The sequence below is a fragment of the Lepidochelys kempii genome, chromosome 4, assembly GCF_965140285.1.
Source record: "Lepidochelys kempii isolate rLepKem1 chromosome 4, rLepKem1.hap1, whole genome shotgun sequence".
Taxonomy (NCBI): domain Eukaryota; kingdom Metazoa; phylum Chordata; order Testudines; family Cheloniidae; genus Lepidochelys; species Lepidochelys kempii.
In genome coordinates, this window is record NC_136383.1 from 78072307 (window position 1) to 78098792 (window position 26486).

The 26486-nt window shown below is 39.8% G+C and overlaps 2 protein-coding genes across 24 annotated transcripts in view; one reads left to right on the plus strand and one right to left on the minus strand.

Moving 5' to 3' along the window:
* TENM3 (teneurin transmembrane protein 3) overlaps positions 1–26486 on the plus strand; it is a 2191633-nt gene that overhangs the window by 2112783 nt on the left and 52364 nt on the right. For all 23 annotated transcript variants that reach the window (XM_073341694.1, XM_073341703.1, XM_073341702.1 and 20 more), the window contains 6 exons: positions 4389–4605; positions 5617–5736; positions 6157–6418; positions 19763–20030; positions 20567–20710; positions 26009–26258. In XM_073341694.1, the coding sequence (XP_073197795.1) occupies positions 4389–4605; positions 5617–5736; positions 6157–6418; positions 19763–20030; positions 20567–20710; positions 26009–26258 (1261 nt within the window). The remainder of the gene's footprint in view (positions 1–4388; positions 4606–5616; positions 5737–6156; positions 6419–19762; positions 20031–20566; positions 20711–26008; positions 26259–26486) is intronic.
* Positions 1–26486, minus strand: part of DCTD (dCMP deaminase) — a 178725-nt gene that overhangs the window by 4866 nt on the left and 147373 nt on the right. The gene's annotated exons all lie outside the window — the stretch shown is intronic.

Genomic DNA, 26486 nt, shown 5'->3' on the forward strand with positions numbered 1-26486 from the left:
TTCCAGACCACATTAGGAAGTAGCAAAAAGACATTTCTTAGCTGTATTTGTTTATTTTAGGAGATATAATATTCTGAGCACATTGGCTGAATTTATATCAGTGACTAGTCTGGACACTGTGGTTTATGTTCTGTTAGATTCAGTAGTTAAATAATTATTGTTGTCTTGGTTGCTAGCTAAATTAGATACTATGCTTAATGTTACTTTAAATACTGCATGGTGTTGCTTTGATTCCTAGCTGTTACTGGGATTGATTTTGTAACCTCTCAGAGCACAAAACTCCCATTGACTTCAGTTATAGAATTGGATTATTTTAAACACATTTCTTTCTAAGCATTGTTGCCATATTTCTGGAGTGAATATTATATATCTGCCTTTTGCTGTAGGGTTCCATGCTACACTATGGATTGCGCCCTGTCTTGTAAAGGAAGGATGACTTTTTTCTTAAACTTCCTGGGTTTAGGGTGGATACCAATGTCTGAGATTTAGCTCACATTTTAACAATCCATATTGGAGTGTGGATGCGCACAGTGAGCATAGGCTGAATTCTGCTTTTAATGTACTTGTAAGGAGGGGAGGGCCTCCATTTGAATTCAGTGGGAACAAGTATGTGCACCCAAAGACAGAGGATGCTTGTACTTCCTCACTTAGAAAAATTGCTCCTGTATTACACTATATAAAAATGACCCATATTTTATCATTATCATATCTGTAGAATTTCCATTTAAGTCAATTGTGGTTTCCTATAAAAATCATCAGCTAGTTATGGCTCAGAGTAAAGTAAAATGTACATGTAAGGATCTCACTTATCTTCTGAAATGAAAGTGAAGTCTTTTTGCTCAGGTGCAATCAGTTTATCCTGAAACACAATTCCATATACACAGTATAAGGAGCAATGAGGGACTGAAACTGCACAGTAATGCGGGAGGTGTTTACAATGGTCATAACTGCTGCGGTGAGCTGAACAGACTCCATGCTTGCCGTGCTATGGCATCTGCTCAGGCAATCCAAGGAAAAGGGCGCGAAATGATTGTCTGCCGTTGCTTTCACGGAGGAGGGGAGGGTTGACTGACGACATTTACCCATAACCACTCGCGACAAATTTTTGGCCCCATCAGGCATTGGGAGCTCAGCCCAGAATTCCAATGGGCAGCGGGGACTGCGGGAACTGTGGGATAGCTACCCACAGCGCACCGCTCAGAGTTTTTTTGTTTGTTTGTTTTGGGGGGAGGGATAGCTCAGCGGTTTGAGCATTGGTCTGCTAAATCCAGGGTTGTGAGTTCAATCCTTGAGGGGGCCATTTAGGGATCTGGGGCAAAAATTGGGGACTGGTCCTGCTTTGAGCATGGGGTTAGACTAGGTGACCTCCTGAGGTCCCTTCCAACCCTGATATTCTATGAGTCTATGAAATATCTATTAGGAGTCTGTAGATCTTGGGAAGCTCCTCAAAAGAAAAAGTTTCTTGGGCAAGGAGCCTACAGAGCTTATTTCTGCAGGAGAAAATATGCAGGCTTTATCAGCTCTACAGGTTCTCCAAGCCATTTAAAAACTCAGCAGGCACTCAGTCCCAGCAGCAACCGTCTGTGGAGTTTTATAGCGCTGATTTATACAGTAACAGCCTGGTTTGCCTCTCATTAAAGTCAATGGGAAAACTCTCACTGATTAAATAGGAGACTTGGATTGGGTCCTATTCTGAGCTATATGTGACCTTGAAAACAGTCAGAAAAAGCTGGAACTTCCACTAATCACGAAAGTTGACTTATAGTGAAATAAATAAATCTATGCAAAAAAATACATATCCTATACCTTGACTCCATAGTATATAGAATTTCAAAAGGAATGTCAGTTATGGGGGTTAAGTGATGTTACCATCCTTCCTTGGCCTGCTTTGTAGAATTTAATTCTAAAATGCACCTTTGAGAAATATTACCCATCAACCTCCTATTTAATTCATGTTTCTTTTAAAAACAGGGCTTATAATTTTGCCAGTTTGTGGATCTCTTATCTATATCCTATTTTGAATTTACTTCCCAAATGTACCAATTTTCCAGAGGGGGCTGGAAAATGGCACAAAACACACCCTAGTGGAGTTCTGACCCCTCCCTTTCAGTGCCTTTTTATTAATCTCTAGAGATAGCAGTTCTTAAAACAAGACCATATCCTATTGCAGTTCTGTGCATGTTTCAGCTAAGAAAAAAGTACAGCTAGTCAAGATTTTTATTACAAGATTTTAAACTTTCTGAATGGATGAACATTTTCTCTACACAAATATATACATACCTGCTATACATAAAAGAACAACTTATATCTAGACTCAAAAATACAAAATAGTCTCCTTAAGTTGGTAATGATTATTGAATGGGCTGGAACATCTTTGATTTTCCTTGTATTTTTTTCTTTTAACTCTGAGAAATATAGCAGCTAAGTCAAGTCTAATAATTTTAGGCTAAACTAAAATACATCAATGATTTTGTTGAGCTATTCCACCAAGGCTATTTTACTTTTTGACACAGAGGGCAATAGACAGACAACTTAGTGTCACTAGACAGCACTAGCTATATAAGTATAGAGAAAGAAAGAAAAATGTTCTCTTAAGTTATAGAGAGCCAGATTCATAACCATCCGTCACTCGCTTGGGCAAGTTGCTGATAAACTCCACAGAAAAATAACAAACAGTGTGTACCTGTATCTTGGCTGGTGAAAATGAGATTCTTTCTCTGATTGATGTTAGCAAAGAGGCTTGTAAAAATGCATTTCCAGCTGATTAGTTCAGAAGATGTCAATCTCATGCAGTTTTATGACCTGCAGACTACACAGCAGATGTACATTTGCTTTTTATAAACTAACAAAGATGAATGACTAAATTTGTGCATTTCTCTTTGGCAACTGTACCAAATATTGCCTGAGGGAGAACACAGAAGTGTAAAAATCAAAACAAAGCCTTTAACCGTGACTGTACTGGGTTTTAATACTGACCCACGTTAGTCTAGCCAAAACCAATATGGTATCAGAATATTTTGGTTATGAAAGCTTTCATATTTTAATGGAATCAGTCTGAAGAAAATCCTCCCAGGTATTATCAGTAATGCTTCTTCTTAATTCAATGTATGCTCTGAGTCATCACTCCTTTACCACTCCTGAAGTGCCCATTGATGTTGGTTGACTGAAGTAGGAGTTTTATGTGACCAAGAAATGGATCATCAGGCCCTTAATACTGTGCCAGCACACTAACTCTGTTCCATGTAGTATAGAAATTCATAAGCAAAATGCAGCATAAGCTACATTTGGAAGAAAACTTTATTTATATCATTTTAGCACATAATGCATTCATATAACCATAGTTTATTTGCGTGTGTGGTTTTAGTTTTAATAATAAAGCCAGCTGCTTTGTAAATGGAACTATCATAGGCTTCCTCAAGCTGCTGTATCAGTATATTTTCTGTTCTTTTGCAAAAATACAGTCCTCTTTCCTTATCTAAATTGAATGATAACACGCTTGAGCTATTTCAGCTTTGCTCCTCTTTTGGGGAAAACAATTATCAGCTCTACGATACTGTATTACATTACCTAGAAAACTTTCTGTAGCTGATGTTTCCAGACTTGTTTTACTTGCAGCTAATTAAACAGTAATCTATGTGAGTTTGATTTTAATCCCCCCCATATTAGATTTCTAGAGACGACAGGTTTAATCCGTATCGTATGTGAATGTGCTGCACCTATACATAAAAAAAAAAATCCATGTGTACATAAAGCATGCTTGTGTTAGCTAACATTCAGCACCAGCTGCTCATGAATTAAAATATAAAATGTTTAGCATAGATTTTTCTCTCATACATTTTTATGCAAAAGACTTAGCTTTGCTAAGAGCCACAAACCCTTTCTTCCAAAGTTAAGAAAATCTAGCTTGATAAATGTTCTTTAATATTTAAAGCTATTTACAGCACAAATACATTATATAGGTTCAAGAAAGCAGTGGAGTGGGAGTTACCTGTTTCTCTTCCTTGCATACCAAATAACCTTGCATAAAAGCTACTTAACCTCCATAAAAAGTATTTAATATTTATAAGTCAGCTGTGTCTGGAGATCCTAAATGCTTTGTTTTGTTTTAAATAAGCAAAATTTTTAATAACTATTTTTAATATGGGGACTAAACCTGCAAGATGCTGAGTGGCTTCAATTCCTATTGATTTCCATGGGAGTTTGGGAGCTCAGTACAAGGTTGGGCCTTTCATTTATTGAAAGTGAATTATTAAAAATCTAAACTACTGATATTATTTCATACTATAATAATTTTTAAATCCCTCTGAATGAAAATTGTGTCTAATTGCTCTTTCAGATATAAAGAACAGAAAGAAGTATTATTCATTTGTCTGAATTTCTGCCCACAGATGGATTAATTGACTGCATGGATCCTGACTGCTGCTTGCAGAGTTCCTGCCAAAATCAGCCCTACTGTCGTGGACTGCCTGATCCCCAAGATATCATTAGCCAAAGCCAACAATCACCATCTCAGCAAGCTGCCAAATCTTTTTATGACCGGATCAGTTTTCTTACAGGGCCGGACAGCACCCATGTAATACCTGGAGAAAATCCTTTCAATAAGAGGTGAATATGAATAGATCATTCCTTCATCAGCATAAAATGATATTTTAAAGTGTATATATGATTCACATTGTTAGGAGGTCCACTGCAATTGTGACATTTAATGGGGCGGGCTTTCAACAAATGCATCATTAATTTTTTTTAAAATATGACTATTTTATCTGATTTCTTACAAAAATTCAAATGGCTGGCGCTAGTGAGTTACACACACTTTGCCGTGTTAGTACCTAGGTTCTAAGAGGCTATTTCATTCAAGATTAAATAAATCTTCATTTAACCAGTTGATTTGGGTTAGCTCAGTTGGCAGTATATCAAACCAATGAAAATACCTCAGAAGGAAAGGCAGAGGGGCACTTTTAAGCTGAGGTCAGTAAATAATATTAATTATGAATTAATGTAATAGGATTATTAAGTGCATGACAGTATGGTTGCAATATACAGTTTGACTGGTGCTTTACAGAGTAGTAATGCCCTAAAAATAAACCAGGAACTGAAAGCAGGTGCCTTACATCTCACTGAGTGAAAGAAGATGATTTACACTAGCATTCCTGAATCTGCAGTTAGCAGCATTTGATGCAGTTGGGCACAGCAATTGATTAAAAGTTGGTGCACAAATGTTCCTTATTGCCCCTTTTACATTTTATACTTCTTGGTCCGTACAGAGTTACAGATTGCCTTGGAATTCATTGGAAAGTACATTTTTCTTTATGAAAATGCCAGAGATATGACACAGAAGGAAAGCCTAGAATTTATACATTTTAAAAATTCATCCCTAAATTCTTGGTAACTCTCCCAAGACAATGTGCACCAAATTAAATATACAGGGTAAATATAGAAGCAGTTAGAGAATGTAAATTAGAGTTTATAAGAGGGCAATGGCTTGGCAGTTTCAGTATGGATTACACAGATGCCATGTAATGGTGTGTTTGTTTTTTTAAGTTGTGTTACTGATAATCATGCTAGTAATACCTGAGCAAATAATTGCATAATCTAATTCTGCACTTTTTCCCACAGCCTTGCATCTGTCATCAGGGGCCAAGTATTAACTGCCGATGGAACGCCACTCATTGGAGTTAACGTCTCCTTTTTACATTATCCAGAATATGGTTATACAATCACTCGCCAAGATGGAATGTAAGTTTGCTGCCAGCCACTTCTGTCATTAGAATATGGAGATTGCCGTTTTACTTAATTTGAAAGCCTTGTTCCACCAGGAGTTGTAGACACTATCACTGCAAACTGTTCCTTTGTAAATACTGCAAAAACAGTTATCAGACATTTTCCTATTTGTTGATTATTTCTTTTAATTATTATTTTGAGAAAGGAAAAAGTTCTTGTTTATTTAAACACAGAGGCCATATTCTGCACTTTCTTACCCCAGTTTTACACCAATGTAATTTGAATAACTTTTCCATTGCTTCCAGTTGTGTTACACTGGCATAAAACGGGAGCAACAGGATAAAGAATCAGATCCATAAAATGCAAACTGTAAATGGCTTTGCACAGTATGTGACTTCTTTTTACTTTGCTGAATAACCTTATGATTTCTCTTAGGTTTGACTTGGTGGCAAATGGTGGTGCATCTCTAACTCTGGTGTTTGAAAGATCACCATTCCTCACACAGTATCACACAGTGTGGATTCCGTGGAATGTCTTTTATGTCATGGATACCCTGGTCATGAAGAAGGAAGAGAATGACATACCCAGCTGTGATCTGAGTGGATTTGTGAGGCCAAACCCTGTCATTGTGTCATCACCTTTATCTACCTTCTTTAGGATTTCTCCTGAAGATAGTCCCATTATCCCTGAGACACAGGTACAATGTGCTTTAAACTAAATAACATTTTCTATCAGATGTATTTTAGATTATCATGAAGAAGATATATGCTGCTGATCTATAATAATAAAGAATGTTGCATAATTAGTGGAAAAAGTGCTATATGTGAGTAAGTTAACACCAGTATTATGTGTTTTCAAAATCAGGTGCACAAAAGTATCTTGCATGCAAATACCTGACTTGTATACATGCCTGCCATAATTATAAGATACTGCGTGTCATGAACTGACAGATGTTAGCTGTGCATTGCCTTACAGGATCTGATGATCCTGCATGTTCAAAATGGGCATAGATTTGTGTATTTGACTTTATGACTGTCAGCCCTTAGTGCTCAAAATTATTATTTTTTAAGAACACACCTATAAAATTGCAAGTGAGAGATGAGGTTTTTTTATTGCAGTGCAAAGCCTTTATAGGACTATAGTTTGATTAATGTTATCAATTCATTGTTAATAAATATTATGTGCATATGTATTTTTTCAGTAGTAAGTGAGAAATTTCGCATTTGTGATATTTAAGGACATGATCTTGCAGGGCACTGAGCACTCTGAGTACCTTTTGAAACCTTTACACCTCCACACTTCGTAGGAGCAAGACCTAAAGTTGGGTTAAAGTTATCAAAAATGTAGTTTTGAACTAAAAATATATGCTTTGAAGATTTTTTGTTTCTAATATAGATTACATTACATTCCTTAATCTCAAATAACTAATCACTAATAGAATTTTCCTCTGCTCCCAAATAGAATTGCATTTGAAGAAATGACAATCGTCTTGGATTTTCCTGCTAAATTAGCTATTTTGTTTGTTTGCTTGCTTGCTTGCTTCATTATAACTGTGTAGAACATGTTTTTATGACTCTTCAGGAAGAAATATCCTTGCTTCCTGAGGGGGAACATAGCGGGTGCAATTAAAATTGGTTACATTTAGAGCTTTTAAGAAAAGGACAAAACAATAAAATAATTCATGGTAGGAACTGGTAAAGTATAAACAAACTGCAATTAAATATATTTAAGCCTAGGCTAGGCTACCCAGTATAGGCTTTTATCCTTCAGTGCTGTTTCTCTACATTTGATAGCTGCAACTTAAGTCAAAAATTATTTGCATAATACAATCCATTTCAAAATAGCTCCAATTTTCATGTTGTGGCAGCATATGATAGATTTGGTTCCAAACATTGATGGGAAGTGGCAAATATATTATTATAAAACAAGGAAAAAAGTAATACTGTACAATGCTAGTTGTAAAGAGCCTTAAAATCTTTTTGTTACATATGCATATATAAAAAAATAAAAATAATCCCCCTCCAAAAAGCCATCTTCACACCTGGCTTATTGTTTGACCTGTGCTAATGTGAGCACTTTTTGATTAAGGTAAGACACTAATTATTCATGCAAAAAGCTAATAATTAGACTATGCAAAAACACAAAGTAAGGATTTTTTTCTCACTCAGTGCATACACATAACTCATATTTCTTCTAATGGAAGTTACACAAATATATCTAGACTAATATACTCCATGAAGGTCAGATTCTAATCTCAGAAGCATGTGCATAATGCTACATCTCCCAGTACAAATTCAGATTTGCAGCTTATTCTATTCAAAAACTATCCATTACGTTTCTGAGGAGTGCTTGTATTTGTTTTTCTGAAAAGAGCCAGAGCCAGATTTACTGTAGGGAAGATTGGAGTTGGCATAGAAAACATAGAGGAGCAACTCCCCAGTTCCCTGCTAATCAACCATCCTGCTAATGTGGATTGGCAACACTCAGCACCACACGCAGGGGAGAATAATGTGCTGCATTAACTCTAGAGGTAACACTTCATCATCCCTTAAAGGTACTGTAACCCTAAGAGTGTTCTTCTGGAAACAGTACTTTTAGGGGATGATGAATCGTTACCTCTAGAGTCAGTGCAGCACACAAAAGGATTTAGGTACCTAACTGCCACTGTAAGTGCCTAAATCCCAGAATCAGGCCCCACTGGGATTCACAAAATACCTGCTCAGCTTCCACTGAGCCCTTAGTCAACCAAACTTGCTTAGCCTTAAAAGTTCCCAAGGTGCCATTGTGTCTGCCTGAGCGTATATGCGCTGAAGTCCCATGCCAGGCACCTAACAGACACCTACACCCCCGAGCATTCCACAGACTGGAGAAAGATAGTCTTTCCTCTGTCTAACTTGCCTGTTGGGTCTGAGCTGGTAAGCGTGCAGCTCGCTTCGTGGAATGGTCCAATACATGAGTTCACACAAAACAGCCAATGCCAGAACTGCTGCATCCTCATAACTTTTAGCTCAGTGGTTAAGGTACTCACCTGAGATGTGGGAGACCCTCGGTTCAAGTCCCCCAGGGAGCTGTTCTCTCTCCGGGGAGTGACCTAACAACTGAGCTATGGGATATTCTGATGTGGAGCTCTTTCAATCTCTCCTGTTGAAGCTGCTCCACTGTGAATATGAGTCATTGGAGCAGAAGGACTAGATCCTGGTATGACACTTCTCAGAGTGCCCAGGACTGTGGATCACTTTGTTTCCCCCCTGGCCTCAGTGAGAGAGTGAGTTACTGGTGCTAATCTGGGTGTCAGCTCCCTGACACCATCAGTCTGTTGCCCACCAAAACAATCTCCTCAGGCGTCTGCCATCCCCTACTTTGCCTTGCAGGTTAACAGTAGGTGTATCCTAGCCTCTGAATCCTCTGAAAGCATCCCCACTGTAGTATCCAGCCTCGTCACTGGGGACACTCAGAAATTACCAGATATTCTCTCTCCAGAGGAACAGTATACACACAGGCTGACGGGTACAAGTCAGGATCAGATCCTGTATAACATCACAGCACTAAAATATATTTATTGTGAAACAGTCATAACTTTATTAGCAAAGATTGAGATTTAAGAGTTAGAGAGTAGGGATAACAAGTGGAAACAGAAATGGTTACATTGTAAAAAAGTATAATGTGCTTCTTAGAGTCTAAACTTAACTTTCTTCTTTGAGTGATGGTCCCTATGCGTATTCCTCCATGGCTACACATGCGCCCAAGTCGGAGAATTCTTGACAGCAGTGTCTGTTAATCTGCGCATGTGCCCTCGCTCTCCTCATGCCTCCAACTTGGAAGATAAAAGGCAGAGTGGACTGACTGCCTCTCCAGTTTCTTCTTATCACTGCATGGCTTGGGTTGACACCTCCAGTGTCTGGAGCTTCATCTTCCTTTATTCTGTGAGCTGCAAATACATATGTATATATTTTGTAAAACATTTTAGAGCTTTATCTGATAGTTTTTAGCTAAATTTGGTAATTTAATAGTTATACTCTCCATCAGGAGGAATTCCCTTCTGCCCCGTACTATGCCCAGGATTCTGAGCTTCAAATCTGTGCTTCCAGCCCATGCTGCTTCTCAGGCAATGATGACCATCAACGCAGCCTTTACTGCCTTGGGATTGCGCACCTCTCAGCGAGGTGTAGATCGTGTTACTAGTTCCCTGGTCATACTTTTGAGGGGTGGGAACTTTGCCTTAAGAAGCACTTATTGGAGAAGGCCATGAGGCCGCAGTCAGACCCGGGGCAAGTCTTCTTGTTTAGCCTATGTGGACTTAGGATGTTCTAAGTCACAGGGTCATGACAAGAAAGTCCACAAATCCAGGGCTCTGTCAGTACCAGACTGCACTCCAGCAGCAACGGTGCCTCTGGTACTAATTGCTCCAGCTATGTTAGTTCATATGGACAAGATCCCTTGCACTCTAGAGTGAGCAGTCTTATGCTCCATCTGATGACACCTTTGGGCTCTGAGATCCCCAGCCTCCATCACCACCAGGTCCTTCCCTCACAAAGGAGGTCCTAAATCCACCAGGAGTTGCAACTTAAGTGGAAGAGTCTCTCTCCCATTCCATCATCTAGTCATGGTTTCCGTACAACGGAACCATTGGTACTGCTAATGGATGCAGAATCAGCATTTTCTTTCTCAGGAAATTCTGAACCACCCAATGAACCGATGTCTCCTCCTCTGAGGCATGCCTTCCTAGACAAGCGATCTGGATTGGTCTGGAACCAACCTCCAAACCTACAACTGCCTCAAAACTGTTGATACCCCATGCCATGGGGACCTTCACAATCACTGTTTGACCCACCTTATTGGCCAAACTGGGGAGAGTGGGGCCTGTATCATCCAGCATAGTCAACGCAATCTAGGGAGTCAGTCCACTCTTCCTCACCAAGAGGACAGCCAGAGATTCCTCCTGACACCATGGAAGAGAAAGATTATGAGCTGGATCCAGAAGTTCTGCCAGTATCAACCAGACTGCCCTCACCATCTCTCAATGAAGCACTTGCTCCAATGTTTCCATTCCCCCTAATGACTAGAAGCAGTTTCAGGAACTGTTATGTTGGGTTGCACAGGAGCTATGGATCTCCCTTAAGGAAGGTTCAGGATCCTCAGCATAAACTCATGGAGATCCTCCAGTTGTCTAGATCCAGCCAAATAGTACTTCCTGTTAATGAAGCCATTCTGGAACCAGCTAGTACAGTTTGGAATACCCCAGCCACTTATGTCCTTACCCCCACGAGGGAAAAAAAACCTTTATTTTGTCCCAGCCAAAAGGGTGGAATTTCTCTTTTCTCATCTTGTTCCTAACTCTTTAGTTGTCTGAGTTGCCATAGACAGATCTAGGCAGCAACATCCTAGATCTACTCCAGTCGATAAAGAGGGTAAATTGCTTGTTTTATTGGGAGGAATAATCTTCGCTTCTACTAGACTTCAGTTCAGAATAGCCAGTTACCAAGCACTGATGGCTAAATATCATTACCTGAATTATTGTAATATTTGAGTGCAGGGGACTGGACTAGAAGATCTCTCGAGATCCCTTCCAGTCCTATGATCCTATTATTCCAAATTCACAGACTTCATCAACAAGGAGAGAGCTCGATTTCAGGCTCTCACTGAGGAAGACCAGTTAAGTAGATGCAGCAGATACATCTTTGAGGACAGCAGCTACTGTTATTGTGATGTGCCATGAATTACAGTATCTTTGAATCATTCCAATCACCTACAAGCTATCTTCACTAACGTCCCAGTTTAAAGACATTATGTCTCACTGTTGCTTTCTAGATGAAAATGTCAGCAATCTTATTTACATCTAGTTCCCTGGTGTTGTCTTGATGCACATTAAGGACAGCTACATTATTCAGTTGTGTCTGTTCTGTTGATGACTGGAGATGATTTTTAAGTCTTCTGAAGCTGGAGAATGAGTTCAGGATGATACAGGCACAGTGAAAAGGATTCTTATAAATCTGCAGTACTCTGGAAACATAGTGCTTCAGAGTACCGCAAATGACTACAAGAGCTCTTTCATGATATGTAACAGCTAATTTAGGCATGTAAAATTGAGATTATATTTTGTCATGTGCATTACTTTGCATTTAACATTGAATTTCATCTGCCATTTTGTTGCCAAGTCACCCAGTTTTGTGAGATCCCTTTGTAACGCTTTGCAGTCTTTTTTTAACTTAACTGTCTTGAGTAATTTTGTATCATACGCAAACTTTGCCACCTCCCTTTTTGCCGATCATTTATGAATATGTTGACCAGCACTGGTCCCAGTACAAGCCCCTGGGGACAACACTATTTGCCTCTCTCCATTCTGAAAACTGGACACTATTTTTTCCTATGAGTTCTTGAACCCCGGAGCATCCACAAAGTTGGCGCCTGTGGTCACAGGGTTCAGAAGTTCCCTTTCCCTGCACCTTCTGTGGCAACCTCATTATCCCAATCTCAACCCCCATCTAAAAGATACTTTAGGCTACCACCTGCCGATTCCCACACACCATTTAGCACTCTTTTTCCACATCTAGAGTGGAATAACGATGGTCAGGTGGGTACATCATCCATTCCAACTATGCGATCGAATTTACCTCCCTCTCTGCCCCCTCCGTAACCTCTATTTTCCACCCTGTGACAGGGTCGGGCCAGATGGCTACAGGAGAGTGATAGAAGACAGCTATATTAGCCCCAGGTTAAGTAGGTCCCTTTTCCCAGAGTAAGGTAACAGGGAAGGTTGCAAAACAATCAGGAACTTTCTGGAAACAATTAAGGCAGACAGGCTGATTAGAACACCTGCAGCCAATCAAGAAGCTGCTAGAATCAATTAAGGCAGGCTAATTAGGGCACCTGCGTTTTAAAAAGGAGCTCATTTCAGTTTGTGGTGTGTGTGCGAGGAGCTGGGAGCAAGAAGAGCAAGAAGCTGAGAGTGAGAAGGTGTACTACTGGAAGACTGAGAAGTACAAGCATTACCAGACATCAGGAGGAAGGTCCTGTGGTGAGAATAAAAAAGGTGTTGGGAGGAGGCCATGGGGAAGTAGCCCAGGGAGTTGTAGCTGTCACGCAGCTGTTACAGGAACCACTGTAGACAGCTGCAATCCATAGGGCCCTGGGCTGGAACCCGGAGTAGAGGGCAGGCCCGGGTTCCCCCCATCCCTCCATTCCCCCAACTCCCTACTTGATACTGGAGGAGTTGACCTGGACTGTGGGTTCCACCAGACGAGAAGGTCTCTGGCTTGTTCCCTGATCCACTAGGTGGATCAGCAGAGTCTGCGGGAATTGTCCTTCTTCCTTTTCCCCATGCTGGCCAGTGATGAGGCTAATTGAGTGAACTGCAGATTTGAGCCACAAAAGTGGCCAAAGTGAAGTCTGCCATGAACCTCTGAGGCGAGCAAATCCGCCAATAAGCGCAGGACCCACCAAGGCAGAGGAGGAACTTTGTCACAACCCCTTTTCAGGGGCCATTCTTACGAGGAGATTCTCAAACAACATAACAACAAGGAGCTCTTTTCCCACTATAAACCTTGTCCAGGTATGTCTAACACTCCATATTGCTGGTGGGATAAATCTTTCTGTGGCCCTGACGAGAAGCCATTTTGAAGTTGAGTTTTAGTGGCTTCTCTTCCCCTACACTTCCATAGCTGAATACCATGGATGCTCAAAATGATAAGGTTGACTTGGGTTTTCTGCAAGCCCTTGCTCAGTTTGGTGTCCAGAATGAATTCTCCTGCCCCAATGAGAGCATAGGAACTAGAAAGACTTTTTCTTCTACTCCCTTCACTTATCATTGGTTTAATTAGTGGTGAGACCAGTCAGCAGGTGTATGGTCTTTGTTCAGTCTAATGTGTCATTGGAGATTCAGTTCTATGGATGAGCTCTATCATTCATTTGGTCTTAATTGTAAGCCGAACTGTTGATTTGCTGCTCACAAGATCCCATTACAATAATTTGAGAGGAAACCCTGACAGAGCTTGTTAAGACTTCCCTTAAAGATTGGAGAACTTTATCTAGTTCTGGGGATAGACCCTTTCATCAAATATCTCCAAGGTTTATCCTCTCCAGCTTGGATCCAGCAGTTTTCATTTTCTATACTTCTATACCTCTGGAATCTGTAAATATCCTGATTTATACTTCTTCTGTGCTTCTATCTGCCTAAAGCTTTTCTACAGCTCCCATCTCTGTTGTATCTGTATAATGCAAGGAATGGTTTAGGCTTCTGACTCCAGGAGAGGGTTCCAGCTCTCCAAGCAGAGCGAGAGGCACCTACCTCTAGCCCAGACTTAGAGGAGTGGGGCTTAGGATCCACCCCTCTCCTCAGCATCTGCTATTCACTAGCTTAGGCAGCACCCTCTCTTGCCTGCTGGCTTTTGTGGATCCTAAGCATTTTGTGGGCACCTCTCTCTTCTTGTGCATTGTATTTAAAGCCAAGGCACCCAGTTCAGGGTTTATGAATTCCATTGGGTGGCTAGGCATCTAAAAGTTAGGCACTGCAATACTCAATGTTGACAATGTCTAAGTCCCTTTGTGGATTTGGGCCTTCGAGCATTCATGGCAGTTGCTCAATGCAGCCAAACTCAGTAGTGGGAAGGAGTTCTTTACCTCACTCTGACTGTATCTTCTCCAGTCCTGCATCCATCAGTGCATATCAACCCCAGTTAGTTTCACCATACTTACTATGGCCCCATATTGTTTTAATTCAGGCCTGAGATGTGATTTACAATAGTCAGTACTGCAGTGCTAAGGCATTTTGCAACGTGGGTAAGTTGGGTCTCTTGGGCCATGTATGGCTGAATGGGCCAACTTGAGTTCTCAGTAGGACAAATTTTCTCTGTTTCTGTGGAAACTGAGATGACCCTTATCTGAGTACTGTAGGTTTAGTGTTCCACAATTGTCCTTCTAAGAGGCTTGATCATGCATAAATGCAATGTTTCATCCTTTGGGATTTAGTAGTTCAGTGTAGTATTTTGGTACCTGGAATATTACTTCATCCCCATGCAGAATTAGTATTCTTCAAGACACTTGGATTCCCTATTGGGATAAGTTAGTGTATGAGCAGAGTGGCTGAGCTGATGAATTCTGATTTTTGTCCTTGAAGACCTTCTAGTTCTAGTTCTTCATTTAACGGATTCACCATCCAGACACCTGTGAGAAACTCTGTCTGTATCTGCAGATTTAACTTTTTAGTAATAAGGTTAGAGAATTAATGGTTCAGGAGGAGGGCTGGAGGGCTGGTTCCTTACTCACCTCTAGATTGCCGAAGTTCTCAGGGAGCTCAGTTAAGACAGAGCACAGCTAGTGGAACAGTGTGATTTGTAAGGACTTGTTACATTTCCAGGATTCGGAGTTAGATCCACAAAGGGATTTGGGTGCCATTTTAGACACCTAAGTCCAAAATTTAGATCCTCAAAACGCCCATTCAGCTGCTGCCCAATCCTAGGTCTCTAGGCCTAAAGTCCCTAGTCTCCTAAAAGTCCCTTTGGTGCCTAAAAATCTGCCACTGAGCATGTGCACAGCTGCATCAGGACAGACACCCAGGCCCCCAGCTCAAACCTAAAACCTAGTAAACATTCCCCGTCTATGTCCCCTGTGAGACCCAGTCCAGTAGGCATTCTCAGAGACCACCTAACAGATCAGTCCCCACACAAAGCACAGGAGCAGGTGGAGGTGGTGCCTGTGCCTTCTAGCAAAAAATTATGATAGTTGTGGTGTCTATGCCTTTTAGCCCAGAGGTTAGAGCACTCACCAAGGATGTTGGGCCCCAGGTTCATGTCCCCTCTATATCTAATGTGGAGCAAAGACTTGAACTTGGATTTTCTACATTAGAAGTGAGCACCCAACCACTGAGCTGTAGGGTGTTCTTTGGTAGGGTCTCCCCCTCAGTTTCTGTTGTTGAAGCTGTTCAACTTTGTATAATTAAATAGTCATTGGAACTGGGACTTGAAGTGTGGTCTTCCACCTCCTAGTTGAGTGCCCGAACCAATGGGATGTAAAATCATTCTCTCGCCCGGATCCACTGAATATTTAAGTATTTATAGGAAGTGGAACGGCTTCAACAGAAAAGATGGAGAGAGACCCACCTGTTGCTATCCCATAGCCCAGAAGTTAGGTGCTGTCCTGAGAGGTTATAGATGTGGGTTCAGACCTAATCACACAAAGTGGGGTATTTGAATCAGCATCCCCCACATCCCGGGTGAGCGCTCTAACCCCTGGATCAAGATTATAAGGGGGAGTATGTGGCAGCTTCTCTTACTTGTGTTTGCAAGAAAGGGCTTAGACACTTCATTCCAGGAGAGGATAGGGCTCATGACTATAAGTCCCAACCAAAGATGGGCACCTCCCTCTGACCCAGATTTAGGCACCTAAGATCCTTTGGGGGCAGTGCTTAGGCCACACCCTTCTCCTGGGCATTTCCTATGGCTAACATAAGCAGCACCTCGTTCACCTTGCTGGCTGTGGATCCATGGTTAGGTGCCTAGCTCTCCCCATGCATTGCATAGGAAGCCAGGGTGCCTACGTCTGGGCTGTGGATTCTACTAAGCAGCAGAGCACCTAAAGTGAGGAGTTGCAGTGCTGAGCCCCCTTTGTGAATCTTACCCTAGCAATAGTCAGTTTTTCATCTCAGTAAGACCTGAATTTGGCTCCTGGTTCTTAATGAGGCAGCCATCCAAACCCACTGTAGAGCTTTCTGAAAATGCCCGCCAGAGTGGCCTGTTTACTTTCTGTTCTCTCAGCTAAGCAGGTGGATGGATGCTTTAGGACTTAGCACTACTCTTCTTCACTTTCTGGTTGCAAGAGAAGATTTGAGTAAACTTTGGGACTAACAGGAACCATCGTGCTGTGTTCATTTATGGATGTTGTTTTCCTTTGTTTCTCTACTCAAGTTGCTTTTTTTTTCCTCCAGAAAGAGAACAGCATCTGTTAGTTCACTTTTTAAGTGCAGCGTGGGAGTCCTTCAAACACCTTAAAGAGTTGTTTTACCTTGAAGGTCTTAGTAAAGGAACAGATCCTCAGTTACTTATATCTCTGGATGGGTTTTTACATTTTTAGCCTGCAGAGATTTGTTTACCCTCCAGTTCAGAGGAGCATCCCCTATAGTCTCTGCAACTTGGGCCAAGGCACTGCAAAAGTAATTTTAGAGGCAACACAAATATCACCAATTTTAAGCACTTGCTTAATGACAGTACTGTGTGTCATCTGCTCTCAGTGATGATTGGTGAAGTGGGAAGAGCAGATATTTGACAATTAAGAATTGCTTATCAGTAATTGGACTTGTCCTAGTAACCTGTTCCCCATTCTACTCCTCCTTTCCTTTCTACTGTAATATGAAGTTCTACACAGTGTGGGAAGTTTCTGACTGGAGGAGAAGAGAGGTGCTTGCCTATATATACCTTACTTGAATGACAGCTTTGTTGCATCCTAAGCTTCCTGTTAGATGAGCTAAGCTGCTGTCAGTGATAATTGGTCATAGAAAGAGAAAAGAGAAGAATATAATTAATGTCATGTAAATCTTTCTTAACATACCTGCAGTAGTTTCCATCAGTTATCGGATATTATGACATCTAAGGCCTCTTAAACTCTATAGGCCAGGTCCTTGGACCTTCTTAAAGAAGCAACCTCTTAAAGGGTGCATAAGCAGTTTTAAAACTGCATCTGAGGATTTCCCTAGCATAGAGCTCCCATAGCCAGCCCTCTGCCAGCCTGTATTGGTGCTTGCCTCAACATAGATGACATTTTGGGGTGTAGAGAAGCTGGGTAGAGCACAGTGCTTCCCTGCAGACTGTTATCCACCAGTATAAGTTAGTACATTGGCCTTGGCTGCCCGAGGACCAAGGGATGGAAAAGTAGAGTAAAGCTGCCTAAATTTGTTTCCCAGGAGCACTAAGTGCTGCTATGTCCCCATACTGCTTTAATTCAGCCCTGAGATGTGATTTATAGAAAGCTTTTAATTTTAATGGGGATGCTTGGTGGCTCTGCCTTCAGTATTTAGGAATGTGATTCTTATCCAGTTAAAGTCCTGAGTGAAATAAAGGTGATGGACTATCTTAATCCATAGAATGCTGTCATAAATATAAAGGGAAGGGTAAACCCCTTTGAAATCCCTCCTGGCCAGGGGAAAGTTCCTCTCACCTGTAAAGGGTTAAGAAGCTAAAGGTAACCTCGCTGGCACCTGACCAAAATGACCAATGAGGAGACAAGATACTTTCAAAAGCTGGGAGGAGGGAGAGAAACAAAGGGTCTGTGTCTGTCTGTAGTCGTCTTGGCCAGGGACAGAACAGGAATGGAGTCTTAGAACTTTTAGTAAGTAATCTAGCTAGGTATGTGTTAGATTATGATTTCTTTAAATGGCTGAGAAAAGAATTGTGCTGAATAGAATAACTATTTCTGTCTGTGTATCTTTTTTGTAACTTAAGGTTTTGCCTAGAGGGGTTCTCTAGGTTTTTGAATCTAATTACCCTGTAAGATATCTACCATCCTGATTTTACGGGGGGATTTCTTTATTTCTATTTACTTCTATTTTTTATTAAAAGTCTTCTTGTAAAACACTGAATGCTTTTTCATTGTTCTCAGATCCAAGGGTTTGGGTCTGTGGTCACCTATGCAAATTGGTGAGGCTTTTTATCCAACATTTCCCAGGAAAGGGGGGGGGGGTGCAAGTGTTGGGAGGATTGTTCATTGTTCTTAAGATCCAAGGGTCTGGGTCTGTAGTCACCTAAGCAAATTGGTGAGGCTTTTTACCAAACCTTGTCCAGGAAGTGGGGTGCAAGGTTTTGGGAAGTATTTTGGGGGGAAGGACGCGTCCAAACAGCTCTTCCCCAGTAACCAGTATTAGTTTGGTGGTGGTAGCGGCCAGTCCAAGGATAACGGGAGTAATATTTTGTACCTTGGGGAAGTTTTGACCTAAGCTGGTAAAGATAAGCTTAGGAGGTTTTTCATGCAGGTCCCCACATCTGTACCCTAGAGTTCAGAGTGGGGGAGGAACCTTGACAAATGCAGAAACCCTTCATGTCCAACTACCACACACAAACTCTAATTCTCATGGGAGGTGGAAAAACTTATAAAAACAGGATTGAACGTTTCTGATATCAGAAAGCAATGAGCTGATGTCCAAACAGTGAAAATTGATCAGGAAATATGGGGAAGAAAGCTCTAGTTTAAAATATTTACAATACAGAAATAAGACAGATATTCTATGAAACACTAGTATTATTATTTAACATTTGTACTACAGTAGCAATTAGAGGCCCTAATCAAAATCTGGATCCCCATTGTGTGAGGGGCTGTACATACACATTCTAAGCAATAACTCGCTGCCCAGAAAAGCTTATTATCTAAATAGGCAATATAGACAAGGGATGGGGAAAAGGAATTATTTTGTATGCTAACAAGTAACTTCATAATTGCATTCTTAATTATAGTAAAATTGACTTGTCACAATATGGTGTCTTAGGTTTGTTGATGTTGCTCAGAGAAGCATTCTCACTTCTGAGTGAATTAAGTGTCTATCCCAGAAGAGCATTGTCAGCTTCATGCAGGGACATGTAGGAGTGATTGCTGGATCTCAGATGCCCAGTGCTCATTTATCTTCAATAGGGAGAGTGCTAGCTGTATCACAGTTACTGTATGTGATACACAACATGGATGGTGGCTTCAGAAGAAGCTATTTGCCCAGTGCACTTAGACAGAAAGAGGATGCTTTACTGACAAAACTGTTGTGGAAAAAGAGACTGGAGGTGTTCTTCCAGGAAAACAAAGAGATGTCCGTAAGTCTTTGAAAGTTTGCAGCAGAAAATAATAATTGAGCGACTTCATCACAAAAAGACTGTAAGATGTCTTTAAGAAAACGTAGAATATTGTGATTTCTTTTGTTAGAATGCTTTACTTTATTGAAATGCAGTTCAGATATAGGCTCTGATTCACTATGGATTTTAATATACTGTTCAAGGTATGATTTTAAAATACTATTATATTCAGATTAATCTGAAAATAACTTACATTATTGTAATGTTTCTTTATCAACAATTAGGTACTTCATGAAGAGACTACAATTCCAGGAACTGATTTGAAATTATCATACTTAAGCTCTAGAGCTGCAGGATATAAATCAGTTCTTAAGATCACCATGACCCAGTCTGTTATACCATTTAACTTAATGAAAGTTCATCTTATGGTGGCAGTGGTGGGAAGACTTTTCCAGAAATGGTTCCCTGCATCCCCAAATCTGGCTTACACTTTCATATGGGATAAAACTGATGCATACAACCAGAAGGTCTATGGCTTATCTGAAGCTGTTGGTATGTACAGTGTGATGCTTTTCTGAATTTATTACTATCTTGGAATCATAGTGTTAAATTGAAACTGACCATATCAGTTGATCAGAAAATATTTAGCACAACAGCATTGTACTGAAATGTATTAGAAAGAATTAAGGTAAACTTTTTATAATAAAAATGTATTTCAAATTAAAAAGAGATCACAAATTGATAGTTTTTCATTTGTATTAAATAACTTGGAGGATAGACCCAATGTGGATAGTTTTTGTGGATCTCATTTTAAGCACAGTGGAAAATTAATGTGGAAAAAACCCACTCTGTACTGCATCCTTGTCTTAGGACAGACTTAGTCTACTGCTCTTTTTAAAAACAAAATAATTTTAACCATCTGAAATTCCTTTTTTAAATTATGAAATATTTGAACAATCTCTGTATGATAAAGGATATACAGGTTTTAATCACAAGCTTAGTATAGAAATGTAAAGTTAGTTTTCTGAACAAAATTCCATTTTTCAACTATGGTGGGGAATATGAAACATGATTTATTATGATTCCAGTGTCTGTGGGTTATGAATACGAGTCTTGTTTGGATCTAACTCTCTGGGAAAAGCGGACTGCCATTTTGCAGGGATATGAACTGGATGCCTCTAACATGGGTGGTTGGACATTGGATAAACATCATGTGTTGGATGTTCAGAATGGTAAGGACGTATTCTTGTTATTGTTCATTTTAATATTTTACTCTAGTGCCCTTGCTTGAAGCATATTGTTATAATTAATCAAATATTTTCTTCGGTTTAAAAAAGGTACCATACCTGAACAAAGATTTACAGTTGATGCCATATTTCATATTTCTCGCTCCTTAAAATTACATAAACTGTTGGGATTTTCCTTAACAAAGGTGTCACAATGAAAAACATCTTACTGAATTTTTTTAGTTTACAAAATTTTATTTTATCTTCAAATTGGTTTTAATATATGTTTAATATTTTAATGACTATGTGTGCCATTAAGGAAGCCCTGATTTTTAAAAAAAAATCATATCTCAGAATACTGAAATTGTTTCCTACTAGTTATGTATTATCAGTGTGATGACTGGCACTTTTGCTCCCACTTAGTGAAAATTACATAGCAATAATCAAAGCCTCTGCCAGACCCAGATCTCTTCACTCTTAGACCTCACTTTGGCCCTCAGTTACACAGGAGAAACTCCTACTGAAGTCATAATCCCCAGCAGCAGAATGTCTACCTGGAGAGGGATTCTATCAGCTCAAAGCACCTGCACCTCCCCTCTACTAGAGCTCTCAGCTGTGCTGGCTGGAAAGGAGAGGGGTGTGTGGCCAAGGCATGCAGGGCATGTCCTGATTCAGCATGTTCCCTGGGCAGCCTCCACAGACAGGGTTCAGACTGCAACTTAAAGTTGACTCAACAGAACTGTGAAGGAAGGATGGCGATGCAAACACTGCCTGCCTTCTGTGAGGTGAATGGGTTTGATGGCCAGCCACAGGCACAAATCAGAGATCTGATTAAAGCCCAAAGTTGTCAAGCTGACTTCTAACTGATAAACAAGGGCCTCATTAAACAGTCATGGGATAAGAGGGAAGGTTCTCTCATGGGTCAGTAAGTGATTAAAAGATAGGAAACGAAGGGTAGGAATAAATGGTCAGTTTTCAGAATGGAGAGAGGTAAATAGTGGTGTCCCCCAGGGATCTGTACTGGGACTAGTGCTGTTCAACACATTCATAAAAGATCTGGAAAAAGGGGTAAACAGTGAGGTGGCAAAATTTGCAGATGATGCAAAACTACTCAAGATAGTTCAGTCCAAAGCAGACTGCAAAGAGTTACAAAGAGATCTCACAAAACTTGGTGATGGAGCAACAAAATGGCAGATGAAATTCAATGTGGATAAATGCAAAGTAATGCACATTGGCAAACATAATCCCAGTTATACATATAAAATGATGGGGTCTAAATTAGCTGTTACCACTCAAAAAAGGAATCTTGGAGTCATTGTGGATACTTCTCTGAAAACATCCACTCAATGTGCAGCAACAGTCAAAAAAGCAAACAGAATGTTGAGAATCATTAAGAAAGGGATAGATAATAAGACAGCAAATATCATATTGCCTCTATATAAATCCATGGTATGCCCACATCTTGAATACTGCATGCAGATGTGGTTGCCCCATCTCAAAAAAGATATATTGGAATTGGAAAATATACAGAAAAGGGCAACAAAAATGATTAGGTGCATGGAACAGCTTCCATATGAGGAGAGAGTAATAAGAATGGGACTTTTCAGCTTGGAAAAGAAACGACTAAGGGGGGATATGATTGAGGTCTATAACATCATGACTGGGGTGGAGAAAGTAAATAAGGAAGTGTTATTTACTCCTTCTCATAACACAAGAACTAGAGGTCACCAAATGAAATTAATAGGCAGCAGGTTTAAAACAAACAAAAAAGTATTTTTTCACACAATGCACAGTCAACCTGTGGAACTCTTTGCTACAGGATATTATGAAGGCCAAAACTATAACAGGGTTCAAAAAAAGAACTAGATACATTCATGGGGGATAGGTCCCTCAATGGCTATTAGCAAGAATGGTTTCCCTAGCAACTGTTTGCCAGAAACTGGGAATGGGCAACAGGGGATGGATTACTTGATGATTACCTGTTCTGTTCGTTCCCTCCGGGGCACCTGGCATTGGCCACTGCTGGAAGACAGGATATTTGGGCTAGATGGACCTTTGGTCTGACCCAGTATGGTCATTCTTACGTTCTTATATTCTCACTAACTTCAGCTAATGGGGGACCAATTGTGGATTAGTAAGATTTGAGTTTTCATGGGTGTCAAAAGCAGCATCAATGTGTCTAACATGCTTGTCATTGGCCTATTATAGAGTGTCCTGTCATGCCCCCGCCCCAACTCCACAGAGTACATTTCCATGGAGACAGGCTACTTACAATTCATGTTGCTAATGCTTCTCCTTGTGGCCCCTCTCCCTGGCAGGATGTCTCATGAATGACTCTGCAGCACTTTTGGGAACACTGACATCAAGAAGAAGCCAGTGGGGCAGAGAGGCTCTCTTCTCTTAGAATAGGCACTGCTAACTCCTGTACATTTTCATGTGTCACTTCATTGCAGCTAGATTGAACCAGCTCCCCAACAATCAGTTCCACCCTGCCTACTGCTCCTCACTTGATGGAGAAGGGGAGTGGTGGAGATTGCTAGGGACTGCCCAGAGCAACAAAGCAGCAGTCAGAATTATAGTATAGTAATTATAATTTACATAGTGCCTTTCATACTAAAGGATCCAAAACCAAAATTCATATGAGGATTGCTCCACTCCCCAGTGAAATATAGCCAACTTTGGAATAAAACGAGGCAGCTGTTTAACAGTGTTCAGCAGCATGGCATAAGAGTTTAGAAAAGGAAGTGAAGAATACTGTATTCAGTTGAATCTGTAAGGAAAATTAGATAAGCAGAATGAAATTACGCAAGTTGGAATTTGGTCAGGATGTGCTGTACTCTTACAGAAAGTATGTGGCAGGGCCTCCCTCTAACACTATGCTGGGGCATCAGTTCAGTACTGATCTAGGGCATGTCTACACCACAGCTGAAGGTGCAATTGCAGATGTACCCACTCTAACTTTAATCTAGCACAGGTAACAATAGCAGTGAAAATGCTGTGGCATGGACTTCGGGATGGGCCAGCAACCTGAATACGCACCCAGTGTCACCAGCAGTCTTGTCCTGTGGCAGCTAGACTGAAGTGAAGACTTATGCCACCATATCTTCACTACTATTGTTACGGCACTGCAATGACACCTTCATTTGTGGTGTAGCTATCCTGAAAGAGAAGAATGCTCCTTCCAGCAGCATCCAAGTCTTTTGTGGAGGTTTCCCATCTACGTGTTGGCTCAGTTTGATCCTGCTTAGCTGGTGTGATATGATGGGTCGTAACCTAACTGGTACTGCTGAATAGGAGAAAAATAATATAACCAATTAAGGGGAAATGGAAATTTTGAATTTAAAATGTCAGAAAAGAACCATGCAAAATTCTTAAGATATTTATAAAAATGCAAAGATGCATGTTTTATTTAGTCTAGTTTTTTAAAAATTATGAGGTTGTTTCTATTCACAAGGTGAATTGATTGTGGCTTTAAATTATGTTCAAGAGTAGATTTGACAAGTATGACTTTTCAAAGTGACATGTGTCTAATTGAATAAAGAAAGTAGTTAGTTGTAATGACAAGGTGGATGAGCTGGAGAAATTTATTCAGAGGGTACAGACAGTGACAGGTGTTTGTATGGACACCCTGAACCACTGCAATAAATATTCTAATGTTCATCTTTCCATTCTGTGATAATAGAGGAGAAATATGAAGGACCAATTTTTCAAAGTAATGACAGAATAAATCATGTGCACTAGTGCAGAGTCTTGACTTGTAGGAGTCTTCTTATAAAAATTATATAACTTAGCTATTTCAGCAAAATTATGGTTCCATGGTTGTCACAAATGAGGTAATCATAGGAAGGGGATTTCAGATGCCATTAATGCATTCTTTCTCAGACTATTCATGAAAAACAAACTCCATTTGCTATTATGATGCAGCCTTATTTTGATGACTTTTCTTTAAGTTTTCGTAAGCCAGTTTCATCCTTTCTGATTTCATAATGTATATTTGCTCTGGTATTTACCTCCACCAAATTGTATGACATTAAAAAAGTAACTGAAGCAACCAAAAACAGTTTAAGTGAAAAAGGAAAGATATTTATTCTGATCTCTTTTCAACTTAAGAAGTGCCTTGCAGGAAAAGTGGGGGGAAGGGGAGCGACACACCTTCTCAAGTTTCCTAAATGTGTTTTTGTAAGATTGATTGTTTTAACAGTATCTCAAAAAAGAAGAGTTACCATTAGCACCAAAAACTGCTTTTGAAACTTTGTACTCAAGAAATAAAACACGTAGCACTATAAAGTACAAAGGGACATGTGGTTTACATGGATTATACCACATGAAGATTTATTGTGACATATGAGCGTAACAATAATAGCTGACCATCCATACAGCAGACCTTCATGGAGTCATTGATCTGTATAATAATGAGGACGCTGGTAACATTTAACTGAGTCCAAATTCAAACATAATTCTCTAACTGAAAAATTTAACATCAGGTATGTATTTTGCTTCCCACGTTCCCTGTGAAGGCCATATAAAAGTACTGCTGGCATATTCCTTTGTCTTCATAAAATGACTGTACTTTTCAAACCTAAATAAATTAGGTTTAAGGAGCAGATTGGCCTGCCACTACATTTTTTGTTGTATTTGACATTTTTAATAACCATATAGAACTGCAGATGTATTCTAGGTGCAGACTTTGTTACCAGGGATAGATTATTATTGTACAGTGAAAAAAGACACTTTTATTATGTGAAATTGAGTCTCAGAACTTTTTTGAAGTATCCCCTTATTAATATTTGATGTATGTGGTAGTTGTCCAGTCATATTTAACAGGTTGTTTTTAATTAGTTACTGTATGATTGCAGGAATGAAACTCCCAAATATAAATCCATCTTTTCCAATAATCAGTGTACATGCAGTTAGAACTCCAGTCTTTTGAGGGAGATTTTCAAACCAAAGGGATTTAGAAGCATATGTCTCATAAAAAATAAATGGATCATGTGATTTTTGTAATTTTTCAAAAAAAAATCCCCCTCAATTATAAATATAAAAAATCATAAACAGAATGATTGTAAACATGTTTATATTACAGATGTTAGTATTTTTAATATTCTACTATATATTTTGAACAAGAGGGTTATTTTCACTGTTTCTTAATTTGGTGCTATGGGTTCTCTAAGTGAATTTCCGATTTATTTGTAAATTAATTTTATGAAAAAAAATGTCTTGCATAAGGTAGGTTTGCTGTTAATGATCATCATTTCCTGAACGTGACTTTGCTGTGAGAAGCAATTGTATTTTTATTTCTATCAGGTATCCTCTACAAAGGAAATGGTGAAAATCAATTTATTTCTCAGCAACCTCCAGTTGTTAGTAGCATCATGGGCAATGGACGAAGACGCAGCATCTCATGCCCAAGTTGCAATGGCCAAGCTGATGGTAATAAACTACTAGCTCCAGTAGCCTTAGCTTGTGGGATAGATGGCAGCCTGTATGTAGGGGATTTCAACTATGTTCGGCGCATATTCCCATCTGGAAATGTAACTAGTGTTCTTGAACTCAGGTATGTCTTTTCCTAGTCTGGGACTTTTGGAATTAAGATGGTGTTGAGAATTAAAATATGGGATAGTTTTCTGACATTTTGTAAGTTAATATATCCAAATTTTTTACATAATGCATTGAACCGAAAGAATTAAACCAATTTAAAAATGAAGTAAATTTGATTAACTCTAAAATGTTTAACTATGCATATCTCTATCTAAAAATATTGTAGCAATTCAAACTAGCCTAA